The 15644-nt window shown below is 51.4% G+C and overlaps 1 protein-coding gene across 2 annotated transcripts in view; it reads right to left on the bottom strand.

The window, feature by feature from the left end:
- Positions 1-238: 238 nt before the first annotated feature.
- Positions 239-15644, bottom strand: part of ST5 (suppression of tumorigenicity 5) — a 123273-nt gene continuing 107867 nt past the window's right edge. For both annotated transcript variants that reach the window (XM_011947593.1, XM_011947594.1), the window contains exons 12-20: positions 14642-14719; positions 13959-14099; positions 9418-9566; positions 6094-6271; positions 5814-5855; positions 4441-4552; positions 3322-3561; positions 2346-2432; positions 239-1006 (exon numbers count right to left, since the gene is read on the bottom strand). In XM_011947593.1, coding sequence (XP_011802983.1) covers positions 972-1006; positions 2346-2432; positions 3322-3561; positions 4441-4552; positions 5814-5855; positions 6094-6271; positions 9418-9566; positions 13959-14099; positions 14642-14719 — 1062 coding nt within the window. In that variant the 3' untranslated portion in view covers positions 239-971. The remainder of the gene's footprint in view (positions 1007-2345; positions 2433-3321; positions 3562-4440; positions 4553-5813; positions 5856-6093; positions 6272-9417; positions 9567-13958; positions 14100-14641; positions 14720-15644) is intronic.

Below are 15644 nucleotides of genomic sequence, written 5' to 3' on the forward strand. Positions count from 1 at the left end.
GCCTGGGCGACAGAGCGAGACTCCGTCTCAAAAAAAAAAAAAAAAAAAAAAAAAGACCAGTCATGCAACTTAGGCTGGAGAACTCCATTTTAGGGGAGGTCAGTGACTCACACTAAAGCTAACCCCTTAATCTAGTACTCAGTTCCCTGTGTGATGATGTTTCATCCCTGACTGGCCAGTCCCAGCCCACTCCCGGGAGAGAGAACGCTAGATAACAAAGCCAAGGAACACATAAGGCTCTGGGCCCAAACAACTGTACACTGTTTATTGAGAACACCCGTAGATGGGAAGGAGGAATGCCCTGTACCGCATCGTGGCCACCACTGACTGGGAGCCAGGCCCAGAGAGCACTGGCAGAGCTGGGGGTGGGCTTCCCATGACACACTGACCATCTCAGAGGCTGGGGGGAATGAGAGGACTAGGCCTAAGACCCTGGTGCCATGCTGATTGGCCTTTGCCTTTCAAAAACAGAGGGTATGGGTATGGGGACTACCAGGAAAAAATAGAAACTCTTAAGTTTTTTTTAAAAGGTCGTCCTGTACATAACAAGACAGCATCTGCTCTCCAGGGCCTGAGACTGGCAGCAGGGGCCTCAGGCAGGCAGGCAGGCAGGCCGAAGGCCTCCAGGGAAGATCAGTGGTTTGGCTGAGACAGTCAGCTGCACAAAACTGGCCAGTCACGAGCACCCAGCAAAACTTCATCCATGCTCTAGCAGGACAGGAAAGCACCCGGCCCCTTGGGAATATACAAATATTTACCATATTCTCTTTGCTTGTTACAAAAACATTTAAAGCTTACAGCAGATTATTTACAAACAGTATCCCGGGATATGATGAAGGCAGAGGTGGGCTGGCTTAGAGGATGGGATCTGTGGGAGCAGAGGAGCCACAGCAGCCCAGAGGGTCCCAGGCTGGGCCTTCTCCCCAGGCTTCAGGCTCTGCAAGGCACTGGACTCTGCTACTGAGAAGGGCTTAATTCTTCTTGTGGAGGAACTTCATTTTGTTGCCTGTGGGCCAGAGAGGACAAGAGAGAGAATGTTCAGTGTTATCCCTTCCAACCTCCACTCCCTCTCCTCCTTGTAGCCATAACCCTCTCAGTGGGAGAGGAAGAGGATTAGGAGACTGGATTATAGCTGTGATCTGATCCAGGGTAGGGAAAACACGTGAGAGCTCTAATTAGGGCACTGCTATTAATCGCTGTGTGGTTTTAGGCAAGCCACTTAACCTCTTTGGTCTCAATTTCTCTTTAAACAGAAACATGCTCTGATTCTCTGATCTGACGGGCTGAGCACCCTGCAGGGAGGGGAGCATTTTGCAGCAAGGGCACTCGCACTGTTATGTCTGCAGACCTGTTATGGTCTAGAGGAAAGCTCACTGGCTCTAATGGCCTTCATATTCATTCAGGATGGAGTGCACACAGAAAGACCTGATGTATGTGGGAACCTGGGATTCCTCTTTGTAATGCAATATGGTAAATATAGCCTGCCCTCCGTATCCATGAGTCCTGCGTTCATGGGTTCCATGTTTATAGATTCAACCCCAACTGGAGATCAAAGATATTTGGGGGAAAAAATGAATGGTGGTGTCTGCACTGAATATATGTAGACTTTTTTTTTTTCTCGTCATTATTCCCTAAACAATACAGTATAATATCTATTTACAGCTGGGTGCACTGGCTAACGCCTGTGATCCCAACACTTTGGGAGGTCAATATGGGAGTATTACTTGAGCCCAGGAGTTTGAGACCAGCCTGGGCAACATAGCAAGACCTCATCTCTACAAAACAAATTTTAAAAATAGCCAGGCGTAATGGTATACACCTGTAGTCCCAGCTACTCAGGAGGTGGAGGAGGGAGGATCACATGAGTCCAGGAGTTTGAGGCTGCAGTGAGCTAGGATTATACCACTGCACTCCAGCTTGAGTGACAGAGCCAGACCTTGCCTCTAAAATAAAATAAAATATAAAATAAATAAAATAACACAGTTTACATTGTATTAGGTATTATAAGTAATCTAAAGATGATCTAAAGTATATGGGAGGATGTGCACAGGTTATATCCAAATACTAAGCCATTTTATAGAAGGGACTTGAGCATCTGTGGATTTTGGTATCTTTGGGTATCCTGGAACCAATCCCCCACAGATACTGAAGGACTATTACTGTGCAAAATGCCCTTGGAATTCTGGCTGAGAGCCTTCTCATCACTATGGGATGTCTACATCCTGTTCTGTCTACAGCCCCAGTATAACACATGTGGACATTGATTTAGAGTATTTGGGGGCACAAATCCCCCAGCCCCTTCCTTCTTGCTGAACATCTATCTCATCAGTAACAAGGCTACTTACCCAAACCTCGGAGAAACTTATTCATTCCACTCTGCTCAGTGTCTGGGAGTTCTTCTAAGTACTGTTCCACTCGCTGCTCAAAAAGACCTGGGTAAGAGAAACAGGCACAGGGAAGAGAATAGTCATTGGAGGAAGGAAAGGGAAGGAGAGGCCTACATGAAGGGAACCATGGAGCACAGATGCCAAAAAACGAGAAAGCAAGCATCTGGGATGATAATTTGCAGGAGCATCTTACTAGAATTCAGACTGGCTCATCAAAGCAATCATTAGCGACATCTTGCTGGGGTTCGCTGCTGCCACCCTGCCTCCCCATGCACATTCCCAAGCTGCACTAGGGCGAGGAGGCTGCTTCTCAGTTCAGAGCTGCCCCAAGTGGACATCTCTGGCTTCTTTCAGACAATTCTACCATGTTTTTCCAAAAAGTTTGTTACACTAAATGGATAGTATTAGAGGACAGAAGAAGTACTAACCCTGAGGTTAGAGAGAAAGATTGTGATGAGACGAAAGAGTCCTTGAATGAGCTGATGAAATAGCAAAAAGCGAGATAACCATCTGCCTTCAATGAAGACTGCCACCAACCTACAACAGCTGGCCCAGTGCTCTCTAAGGGAATTCCCAACCCCTGGGTTCTCAGAACCCCCAAAATTGCTCAGTCTGTTCCTTTTCTCTGGATAGAAGGGCTTTCTTCTATCCTCCTCTTTGAGTAGGGGGTGGGCAACCAATAGCATGCTGCTCCTAGGCGGAGATGAGTCCCATCTCTAGCTATGTGGCTCAGCCTGTGCACAGCCTTGTGAAGGCATTTACTGGGACAGGAGGAAGAGAATGCTCCCTTGGAAGTTTCTAACAGAAGGAAAGGGATGTTAAGAGGCCTGGCCCTAGCTTGATGTCCAAGAGCTTCCATCATAGCGCCTGGTTCTTCAGCCCTGCTGTGGGTGAAAAAATTAGAGAGAGAAGAGAGCTGATAACCAAGCCTTACCCTTTGCCCGACACTTTCTTAGCTCCCTGTCTTGGATGAAGCCAGCAAACATCTGAGACTCCATAAAAACCTCAAGAAAGCGGCGGATGCTTTTAGAGGCCACAGATTTGCGGAAGGCCTCTCGCTGAAAGGCTCTCTCTCCCTTCTCACTCTGTGTCAGAAAGAGGGAGTAGTGCCCAACGGTCTCCACAAAGAACCGGATAAACACCTCCGACACCAACCCATTAAGGGTATTACATTCTGGAAGGGAAAAGAAAATCTTTGAGGTTCAGGTCAAGAGCCTGCAAAGCCTTCCTCAAATCTTCACCTGGTGTAGTCTTCCTCTCCCCAACAAGACGTCCAGCCAGTACCACTCTTCTGTTCTGGAAGCTCTTTTTGAGACTGAGTTGCACTCTTGTTGCCCAAGTTAGAGTGCAATGGTGCCATCTCAGCTCACTGCAACCTCCACCTCCCAGGTTCAAGCAATTCTCTTGCCTCAGCCTCCCAAGTAGCTGGGATTACACGTGCACACCACCACGCCCAGCTAATTTTTCTATTTTTAGTAGAGATGGGGTTTCACCATGTTAGCCAGGCTGGTCTTGAACTCCTGACCTCAGGTGATCCACCCGCCTCGGCCTCCCAAAGTGCTGGGATTACAGGCGTGAGCCACTGCGCCCAGCCTCTGGAAGCTTTCTCTCTTGTGCCTATGGCCTTGTAACTAGCCTACAAGCTGCCGAAGGCCAGAAACTATGTTCTGAACATGGAAGTTGAAACATAATTGCTGGATGAATTCAAGTAGAAACCAGAGCACCACTTTTGTCATATCCCTCACCCTAAGTGATTTTTCTGGCTTCCAAGGAAGAGGAAGTTCCTTTCATCTCCTGCAATGGCTTGAGGTAAGGCCTGAGAGGGAGGAATAATTAGTTTTCTGTCAGCAGAAAGTATCTTTGGGGTTGCCACATGTCTTTGGGTTTTCCTTCCCAAACCACCTGGGGTAGAAAAGACGCTAGAGTGAGACCAAGGTCCTCATCAGCCAGAAAGGGTTTGATGCGCAGAGGCAGAGTTCTGGCCCTATGGGGCCCTGACCCAGAGCAGAGGGAGCCTGGAGCAGAGCTGACCATGCCCGGGCACTATCCTCACCATCGTCGGAGTCACTGTCGGAGTCCTGGGAGATCAGCTCATTCTTCCTCTCCAGAGCCTGCTCCAGAGCTGCCTGTAACTTCCTAGGTAACAATGTGTCCTCGTCGTCCATCTGCAGGAGAAAGAAAGCAGTGACAATCATAGCTGACGCTGAGCTCTTACTATGTGCTAAGACCTGTTAGAAGAGCTTGAGTAGATAATCTCATTTATCTCTCCCAATAACCCTCATAACTATCATCAACCTCATTTTAAGATGAGGAACTGGAGCACAGAAAGGTTAGGAAACTTGCCCAAGATTACAGAGATTAAAAGTAGTAGAGGGCCAGGCACAGTGGCTCATGCCAGTAATCCCAACACTTTGGGAGGCTGAGTGGGAGGATCACTTGAGCCTAGGAGGGTGTTCGAGACCAGCCTGGGCCTGGGCAATTTAGCAGGTCCCTCTATCTGTAAAACACACACACACAAAAAACAATTAGTCAAGTATGGTAGCATGCACCTGTACTCCCAGCTGCTTAGGAGGCTGACGTGGGGAGGATCACCTGAGCCCAGGGAGGTCGAGGCTGCAGTGTCATGATTGTACCACTGCACACCAGCCTGGATGACCGTGAGACCCTGTCTCAAAAAAAAGGTGGTAGAGCCAGTGGCCTTTGTGACCAGGACTAGCCAGGGGTTCCTGATTAGGTCTCCCCAATTCCTCCATCTTCAGCTCTAGGTAGGAGGCACAGTTGGCTTGGGGCAGGGAGACCGTGGCCAGCCTGTGTTTCAGGAATGAAGTTAGACTGTTGTTTCAGTCTCTACACTCTGTTTCTGTGTCCATATCACTATGCCTGGTACCCAGGGAGTCCTCAGCTACATCACTGGTGTGTAACAGACAGTAAGTACATTTCCATAGGGGAGGCACTGGGTTGTGCTCCTTGGTAGAGAGTCAGGAGGATTTCCACGACTAACAAAGGCTTTTTGTAGTTGACAACAATGATTGCAAACCTGTACATTATACAACAATCTATATTTGTGTAACCCCCGGCAACATTTCAAGGCGGATGTTGTCACCACCTCTGCTTTAGAGCTCAGAGGAATTTAGAGGCCTAAGACCATGTGGCTGCAAGCGGGCAAAGTCCAGTGGTCAAGTCTGTGGACTCCCAGGCCGTGTTCTTCAAGTTCCCACACTGCCTTCCAGAAGCTGATGATGCCACTGGAAAGGCAGACCCTGCTGAGGTCAAAGATTCCAAGACTAGCTTCTCCCCACCTTTGACTAGTCTGTGAGTAAGTATGGAACCCAGAGAGCTCAACAAACAGATTGTGAAGGTTGAGTAGTGTGTGTGATGGTGCAGGGTGGTCAGGAGCCTCACTCTAGCAAGCACCCACCCTCTTACCTGTCGGATGAATCGGTCAGATCCCAGATTCACCATCAGCGCCTGAGAAAATGAGTCATTAGCAGAGTGGCTCAAGGCATGAGTCCCGCAATGCCCTCTGCCAGGCCTCCAGACCTCCCAGGTTCCCAGGGTCAGATAACAGGAAGAACTCCAGCCGGGGATAGACCTCCCAGGGAGAAAGGATAAGAGCCTGGTAAAGAGGCTGAGGGGCCACAAGTAAGATCCCAGCACCTGCTTCCCCTTCCACCCTTCCCCCCAGCTGGTTCCCCCCATGGCCCACCTCCTCCACAGGCAGCTCCTTCAGTTTGGGGAGGGAGCTGGAGAGCAGGCCAACCAGGAAGGGGGTGGGACAGCAGACGATGTCAATCATGGAGGCCGGGAGGACAGGAATGAAGGTGTGCTGCCAGGAGAAGGGGTAGAGCAAGGCCACCACCGCGTGGGAGCAGCTGGAGAGGGTACTGATGGGCAGACAGAGAGACAGAGCACCTGAGCCCAGGCCCAGGACCTTAGAGTTCACTGGAGGCTCAGGACAGCCTTTGATCATAAACCTCCCAGTGCAACAAAAATGCTAATGGGGCTCAGGGACCCTGCAGACTGGTGAAGCCCCCACTTTCCCACTGCGTAGCGCCTCAGGGACAACAGTGCTACTCTCAGGGAAATGCACTTACAAACAGCCAGGAAGGTATGCAGCATCCCGCAGGGACAGTCATCTGACAAAGATCTGGAAAAGGGCTGTCTTGGGTTTGGGGGGCACATTACTGGGCCCGTGGATGAGGGGGCAGGAGGTTTTGTAAACCCCTAGGGCCAGTGAATGCAGATCCTGGGTACCCTCTCCCACCCCACATCAGAACTAGGCAAGAGGGACAAAGAACTTGTGGAAAACCTAAATCATCATCAATGGAACATGAGCTGGCTGGACCTACCCCTCCCCTCTCCAGCCGGAGGCAGACCCCAGGCAGAACAGGAAGGACATCTTTTCCAAGACCCCAAACTGGCAGAACTTGAATACCCGGCCAGGCCAAGAACAAGACCTTGGGATCATCCCTCCCAGAATGGTCCTGGAATGTGCTCAGAGGCAGCTGCAACCACAGGAAACAATAGCTGTATTCACAGACCCATGGGAGCTGGGCTAGGGGGCAGGGTGGCAAAGAAGAGGCTCAGCCATGCATTAAGAGGGTAGAACCTTCAGGAAAAGAAACCTCATGGTCCAGGCTCTCTTAGGGGCCACTAAGGCCAGGCCAGGGCACCAAAGCCGGGCAGTCAGGGGCTTTGTTGGCTGACAATGACCATGGCTGGCACACAGGAGGGGCCTCTTTGAGCTGCTGTACCTAGCTCATTCCAGCTGTTGGGCTAGATTTCTTCACAGCGGCCTGATGGGCCCACAAAACACCTAGAACTGTGAGACACAGAAGCACTGAGGCTGTGATGGGAACAAGTGAGGGGCAGTTTTCCTTTCTAAACCCTGGCACTCTATGGAAAAGTCAGCAGCTCTGGTTTTTCTTCCTCCTTGCTTCTCCTGGGCTGAGGATGGGCCTGGGTTCCTGTCCCTGTGAGGGCAATCGGGAGTTCATTTCTCGGGCTCCTCTCAACGGCTCCCTCATATATATGGAAGGGAATATCCCAGGGATTCAGGACTTACTGGAGGGCAAACCAGAAGGGGGATTTTCCTTCACTGCCCTCCTCTGAGCACCTGACATTAAGGTGGCTTAATCAATGTCCAAATGACCACTCTAGAGAAGCCACTACTTGGGATGGATTCTTTGACCAAAACAATACGTAACATGTTGCCAATAACCCATCCTGTTGTTGTAGGAGTTATTAAGAAATTATTTTACACAGAGAGGAAAAGTTTTTGTTTCTTTTTAATTTTTAATTTTTTATTTATTTACTTATTTTGGGACGAAGTCTCACTCCCAGGCTGGAGTACAGTGGCACAATCTCCGCTCACTGCAGCCTCCACCTCCCAGATTCAAGCGATTCTCCTGCCTCAGCCTCCTGAATAGCTGTGACTACAGGCGCCCGCCATCACACCCAGCTAATACAGGGTTTCACCATGTTGGCCAGGATAGTCTCAATCTCTTGACCTTGTGATCTGCCAGCCTCGGCCTCCCAAAGTGCTGGGATTACAGGCATGAGCCACCGCGCTTCGTTTCTTTTAAAGCAGCTCAAAAATGTTTCTTGTCTAGAAAGCAAGCCCTAGCTCTTACAGCCAGGCAGGCAACCTTTGATATGCAAATACAGACCATTAGAAATTGGGTCCACCCAACACGGCAATTCTCACCGTTGTCTTCTTGCCCTTGCCCCCACATGTGCCTAGCAGCATGGCTGCCCCGCATATTCCCACGTGTGTAGAACATCAGGCACCCTATATTCGCATATTAAAAGGCGAGGATGGGAGGGCCAGCTTTTTCGGGGGCTACATGAGTGACATGCCAGGTCAAACCAATCCCCTAAGCCCTATGCAAATCAAACACCACCTCCTCCAGCCTACTTATAAAACTGGCTGGTGTCCACAGCACTTGAGGTTCCCTCTCTTGGCTTTGGAGCCTCCCTCCCTCTGTCTCTGTACTTCTCCTTTCTTCTTTCCTTCTTACCTATTAAACTCTCTGCTCCTTAAAACCAACCCCACCTGTGTCCGTGTCGTTTTATCTAAACCAGCATAAGAACCAAAAGCCCTAGTGTTCCTCCACTCATTGGAGCCATATCACTGTCCCTTGCCTGTGTCACCCCCCAACCACCACTGACATAAAACTTTTTTCTTTTTTCAACCTTGGCTGTCTAGAAGAGCTCTCACTTCTTCCTTCCTAAAATGCCTCAGGTCCAGTGACCATCACTTCTGCCACCCGTCCCATGGCCACCACCAGACCTTGACACCTCTACCTCTAAAGTCCTAAATGCCAGCATTTCAGACCAAGACTTGTGACCCACCCAGCTCTTTTCTTACTCCTCCTAAACCAGCTCCCCCACTTCCCTGGCACCTCCAGGCCCTGCACATCGTTTCCTGGTGTGGGCTGGCCAGCCTTCCTCACCCACTCTCCTCTCTGCACCTCAATGCCCCCATGGCATCCTCCTCCCCAGCCCTCCCAGTGCCCAGCCCTGGGCCACTGCAGTCGCCTTCTCCAGGGGACACCCTCCACAGGACCCTCGCTGGCTGGCTCAGCACTCCTCACACTGTCCCCAGTCAGTGCTCTTGCCCCTTCCTCACAGCGGCTCTTTCCTCAAACTCAGCATCCCATTGAGATGGCTTTGCCTCCCCCTCCAGAAGAAATGCAACCATCTGCCAAAAAATCTCAATTTCTTAACCTTTCCCCTGTACATATACCGCCATCTGCACAGTCTTCGCTGTTGCAAAGGAAGAAATGTCCCTCCCTCTTCCCTCAGGCCAAGCCCTCCACAGGGTTCTCAATCCTGCCATCTGTGTGCTCCCAAACCCTTCTCCCTTACCCACACAGGGGTGCTACCTTTCCACCTAGTCTTTATCTCCCTATGCACAGCCCCCACTCCAGCACCAGCCAGCAAGTGCTTAGGCTCCTGAACACTTGCTGATTCGCTTGTGGGCGTGCCTTCCCCCTCCCCTCTTCTTCCTTGCCCGGCTGGGCCCTACCTGAGCTTATCTGCCACAAAAATGACCCGGCGCTCCAGCAACAGCGAGGCAAAGATTCGGATGAGCTGGCGCACACTGAGGCAGGTAAAAAGGCACTCAAAGTCCACATGCTCCAGCCGTGAGTCCATGGGCCGCCGCAGCTCTAACACCTGCAGGAGAGCGATGGGAAAGTGGGCCTGGGCCAGCCAGGTGGGTGCTGCCCTCCAGCCCTCCACGAAGCAACTGGAGGCTGCTTTCCCCTTTCCACCTGCTCTTTTCCAGGTCTCTCGTCTATCCTGCTATGCAGTAAACCCCTCTCCTCCACCCCTCAGACTACAGCTCTGCTCTCACAGCACTTGAACACCCAAGCTGTGGGTGAGAGGGCTGCCTGTGAAAGAGGGGAAGGATCCAGAAGGAAGGAGTTGAGGGACCATCCATCGGGACCTCAGGAAGAGAGGAGAGCTGACTGCTCTTAGAGATAGGGAGAAGCAGGGAACCACACAGCCACATCTCTAGGGTCCTCCTGCCCACCTCCCCAGACAAAGGTCTAAGCCCTTAATGCTGACTAGACCCCACTGCTCTCCAGGCATCTCCGCATCCCAGGACTCTAATCCCAGCCACCTCTGGAAAGGCAATGCTGGTGTCCTTGTTGCGCTGTCCCCCTCCCTTTCCTGCTAGAAAGAGTTTCCTTCCAGAGGCTATTTGTCCTGCCATCCTGGCCTTTATCTCCATCACCCTAAGTCCTGTGCCAGGCACAAAGAAAACACAAGCAAAGAGCTGGCCATTCTGCAACCTTGCCAGGAAGCAGGACTGTCTTATCAGGGCTAGGCCTAGCCTTCTTTCCTCCAAAGGTGGCTCCCAAGGTCAGTGCCACAGCTCAGAGAGCCTCTTCTCTGGGGGCAGTCATGGGGGTGGGAGGTAGCGAGTAACCCCAGTGGTGAGGGCAGGAGGAACTGCTGACGCTCAGGCTGTGCCAAAGCAGCTGTGTCCCTGGGGTCTGCCTGGCCTCATCCTTGGTCCCATAGCGTGTGTGTGCAGCATAGATGTGAAGGCCTCCTGAAAACTAGGGTGAGAAACCAGTTCTCTCTCATTGCCTGATGGCATCAAAGGTAATGCTTTACAAGGAGTTCTTATACCCACATCATCTCATTTGTTCCTCAGAGTCTAAGCAAGTGAAGGCGTTCTGATTCCTAACTCAGCATCCATCCTTCTGGGCCCCAGAGAAGCAGCAAAATGGGCACAGGGCACAGGGCACAGTAGCGGTCTGTGTCCACTGTCTCTCCCACCTGATGGTGTACTCCTGGAAGGACCGGTGATCCGCCAGATGCTGGGTACACCCCAAATGGTCAGTGAATGTGGGCTCAAGGAAAGAAGTACCACAATGATGCCAGAGCCCTTTATACCTGCTCCAGGCCCTGTCCCCGCCCCAGAAGTCACAAGCTCCCTGCATGCAGCCCAACAGGCTCTGCTCTCTAGCACCCAGCCCCACCTAGTCCCTACTGTCCCTGGGGCCCAGCCCTCCCCCTTCCCCCAGGGATTGAGAATTCACACAGGCTGCTCCCACTCTTGGTCTTGTTCCATGCATCCCTGCGTTCAAGGAGATCAGGCCCAGGGGTCTGAAGGAACCGAGCAGTTACAGCCTGGGAGTCCAGTGGGTGTGACCAACATCTGCACAGGGACAGGCAGGACATCTAGGAGGGCAGCCAAGCTCATGTGCGTGGGGAGGGGTCAGGGAAGCCTTTCAGAGCACAAGGTACTTGACTCCCCAAAGAGAAAAGAAGGGAAGTGTCTTCTAAGCCAAAGGAAGTAGGGTTGAGGGAAGAGTAAGTATCAAGTCAGAAGATGAGAGCCCAGTGAGGTGGCCAGTGCCAGACCACGAAGAGCTCCCAGGCATGATGCTGGGCTATAAGGCAAGGGTCACCTATCCTGTGCCCCACAGCCACCACAAAGCCTAAAGTTCCTCTAAATGAAGGGGAGAAAAGAGGCGAGGAGAAAGCCCTCAAGCTAGGAGTTGCCACTGCTCAGCAAGCTTGGTATGCTTTTTTGGTCAGTCCTTCTCCCATTCTCTACAACTAATTTATTTACTCTTCCCTCTCCTAGAACCCAACATCCACCTCTTACTCTCAAAGAATGACCTTTTCTATTTATATATATATATTTTTTTTTTTTTTCTGAGATGGAGTCTCGCTTTGTCACCCAGGCTGGAGTGCAGTGGTGCGATCTTGGCTCCCTGCAACCTTCACTTCCCGGGTTCAAGAGATTCTCCTGTCTCAGCCTCCTGAGTGGCTAGGATTACAGGCATGTGCCACCACACCTGGCAATTTTTTTTTTTTTGTATTTTTGGAAGAGACGGGGTTTCAACATATTGGCCGGGCTGGTCTCAAACTCCGGACCTCAAGTGATCCCCCCACCTCAGCCTCCCGATGTGCTGGGATTACAAGCATGAGCCACTGTGCCTGGTCTGACCTTTTCTATTTTGAGAAAATCAAAGCCATCAGATGAGAATCCAAAATCTACTAAGCCACTCCCTCCTCTCCTAATAAATGCCAAGCCCTCCATGGAGCCTAACACTCACATCTTCTCAGCACACTCTGTTAGCCCCTCCACCTCCTGTAGCTTGAACCTCTTCCTCTGGCAGCCATTCCCACCAGCATACAAACAACCACCCCTAACAAGCTTCCCTAGTTCCACATTTCAGTTGCTGCCCTCTTCCCTATTTCTCTCCACAGCCATGCAATCTTGAGAAGATGTCTACACAGGCTGTTTCCACTTCCTCACCCCCATCACTTCTCAAGCTCCAGCCCAACTTCTGGGCCCTGCACTTGTCAAGATCTTCCACACCTCATCCTGACCTCTTGGTGGTACCTGCTTCAGATCATGGCTTCCTTTTTGAGGTGCTCCTCAGCCGAAGCCCTCCCCTCGTGTTCCCCTCTCCTCAAACTTCAGGGCTATGGCTCCTCTCCTGCAGGGCCTCTGCATGTTGGGGTTCCCTAGGACTGAGGAGGACCCCATACTGGGCTCTCTTCTCTTCCCTATGTACACTCTTTGCTACTACATATCTTCTACTGGGGGTCTCACGGGCATCTCAAACTTGACATGTACACATTTGGACTCTTCCTCCTCATTACCTGCTTCTCCTTCACGAGCTCCCATCTCAGTACATGGCTCCATCATCTACCCTGGGGCTCCAGCCAGAAAACTGGGAGTCAGCCTTACAGTCTCTGTGACAACTATGCCCTATTTCCAATCAAACACAAAGTGCTATTGGTCCTAATTCTAAAATCCATCTACTTCCCTTCCCCTGTTCTACCACATCTTAATCCAAAGCTGCCATCATCTCTTGCCTGTAGTGCCATAACAGTGTCCCTGCTGGTCTCCCTGTTTTCACTCCAACCATTAGCTACACGGCTGCCACAGTGGGCTTTGAATACATGTATCAGCTGGCCACAGGTGGCTCATGCCTGTAGTCCCTACAGTTTGGGAGGCAGAGGTGGGAGGATTGCTTGAGTCCAGGAGTTCAAGACCAGCCTGGGCAACATGGTGAAACTCTGTCTCTATAGAAAATACAAAAGTCAGCTGGGTGTGGTGGTGCATCCCTGTAGTCCCAGCTACTCAGGAGGCTGAAGTGGGAGAATTGCTTGAGCCTGGGAGGGTGAGGCTGCAGTGAGCCATGATAGCACCACTGCACTCCAGCACCACTGCACTCCAGCACCACTGCACAATATGGGTGGCAGAGTGAGACCCTGTCTCAAAAAAATAAAATGAAAACATATATCAGATCTTATCATACCCCTGCTTTAAATAAAATCCCCAAATCCTTAACTTGGCCTAGCAGGGACATCGTGATTGGGTTCTTGCCTGCCAACCCACCCCCGTCAACCCTCTGACCAGCACATGCACTTGCCCAACTTTTGCCTTTGCAGATGCTGGTTCCTCTACTTGGAATAATCTTCTCCCATTCATATCCTTCTCTTTCCATCTCCCTCCTCCTGCTTCATTTAGTTGCCCCCACTCACCACTTAGGTCTCTGGTAAAGTGTTACTTTCTCAGAGGAGACCTTCCCTGGCCCCTAATTTAAAGCAGAACCCTTGTTCCACACTCTCATAAGGTCCTGTGCTTTCACTTGGCTCGTAACACATTTAGGAATTATCTGTTTATGTGTAAACGTGTTTATTATAATATCAGTATCTCCCACTAGACTACAAACTTCATGAGGACAGAGCTGTGTCCCTCTAACTCTGACTCTGCTCTGAGGTCTGGCGCAATCTCTGACTGTGAGATGGCACACATTCAGTAACTGTTCGATGAATGAACAAAAGGAAGGCAGATGGAATGCAGTTTAGTCCAAATGGGTCAGGGAAGGCCCCTGGGAGGAGCAGAGGGCTGGGCAACATGTACATTCCTATTGTTCGCTGTTGTGGTCCCTAGTGATTGGGTACACTGACATGGTTGAGCAAGGAGGAGCCGTGCTCTGCACCCCTCAAAGATTATGACCTTGGCTAGCGTGGTCCTCCTGCCACCCCAGCCCGTAGCCCGAGAGAAGAGGGTGCAGAAATCCCTACCTCATTGCCAGCACCTGGCAGGAATGTCTTCACTTTGATGGTCTTCCCTGGGGCTGGGAAGGGCGACTCCATGAGACTTCTCATGAAAGGATAGACCAATGCCGCAGAGATCCCACGCCGGCGCTCCACCTCATCTAGGACCTGTGCCCACCGCCAGCAGCCCAAAGAGGAAGGGTGTCAGGGCAGTGCCCTTCTCCCCTCCTGGCAGAGAAGAGGGCAGCCAAGCATCTGACCGGGCTGGCCCAGAAGCTGGGAGATGGGAAGGCGGTCTTGCCAGGATCTGCACACTCTACCCTTCCCGTTTTGCTTGGCACTCAGTGACTCCTCTGTTCCTTAACTGGCCTTGCTTCAGTCCCCAAGAGCAGAGTAGCTGGGCAAAGGAAATACCACCCAAGAGTCAGCTCCCTGGGCACTCTTGCTTCCCCAAGGACTCTGGCTCTGCCCAGGGCCCAGGGTGGGCTGTGACAGGGCCAGCACAGGAGCTGGGGAAGTGCCAGCCAGCTGGGTAGAGGGTCAGGCTGGGGAATGGGAGGGCGTCATAGAGCTCACTGGTACTTGCTCCTGCATTCTGTCTCCCGCTTGCTCACACTCACAGGTGGTTTTCTCATCTAAGCTGGCTGCAGATACTCCTGTGGGAGCTGTCAGCTGGGGCAGGGGGAGGGAAGCCTGCCAGAGCCTCTTACCTTGGAAAACAAGCCGAAGCAGCCAAGGCGGCTGATGACACAGTACACCTCTGGCAACCGGGGCCCTTTCCCACTTGGCTGGGCCAGGACAAGGAGGAGGAGGAAAGAGACAGACACAGAGAATGCATGATTACCATTTCTGGCTCCTTTTCCTTGGGAACTGAGGAGTAAGGACTGCACTTCTAGTGGAGGAAGACTCTAACCCTCCTCTAAACCTCTCTGCAACCAGGGCCCTGAAGGAAACGCCACCACTCTCAGGACAGGCCTCAGCTCTGCAGGGTCTCCCAGCACCAGGTACCAGGCTCCTGCCAGGCTCTACACAGGCTCTGCCCTTCCTCCCAGGAGGACGCTGACAGGGGCTGGCAAAGGGCAAAGCAGTTTGGCAGAGGCTACAGGGTGATCGGTGGATTCATATCCCTGAGGCTGGGACCCCAGCAGAGGGGAAGGACTAGGGTACATCCTTAGGAGCAAGCCATTGTAGCTTTTTAGCCCCATAGGGCATATTCGGCATAACATTCCTTTTTTGGTTCTTTTCCCCCTTTCTTGATCCACCTCCATTCTAAGAGAGCAAACTGAAAACAAGAGATGGGAGCTACTATTTACTGAACATTTGCTATACCTGACTTGGAACTTTACAAGAGATTTGTGAGACAGGGATTATTATCTCCTTCATAGATGAGGCAACTGAGTTCAAAAAGATTAAGCCATTGCCTAAGACCACCTATCTAGAAGCTGTGGAGCCAGGAGTTTGCTTTGGCCCTGTTTGGCTGTCTTAACCCTAAAGCCTGCTGCTTTCTGACAGGAAGGAAAAGAAACAAAGACAATCGGTAGAGGTTTGCTATAGAGTAAAGAAGCACAAAGAAGAACAGGACTTAAAAGGTGGGCATGGCCGGCCGTGGTGGCTCACGCCTGTTAATTCCAGCACTTTGGGAGGCCGAGGCAGGTGGATCACCTGAGATTGGGAGTTCGAGACCAGCCTGACCAACATGGAGAAATCCCATCT

The sequence above is a fragment of the Colobus angolensis genome, unplaced genomic scaffold (assembly GCF_000951035.1).
Source record: "Colobus angolensis palliatus isolate OR3802 unplaced genomic scaffold, Cang.pa_1.0 Scaffold269, whole genome shotgun sequence".
Lineage (NCBI taxonomy): Eukaryota > Metazoa > Chordata > Mammalia > Primates > Cercopithecidae > Colobus > Colobus angolensis.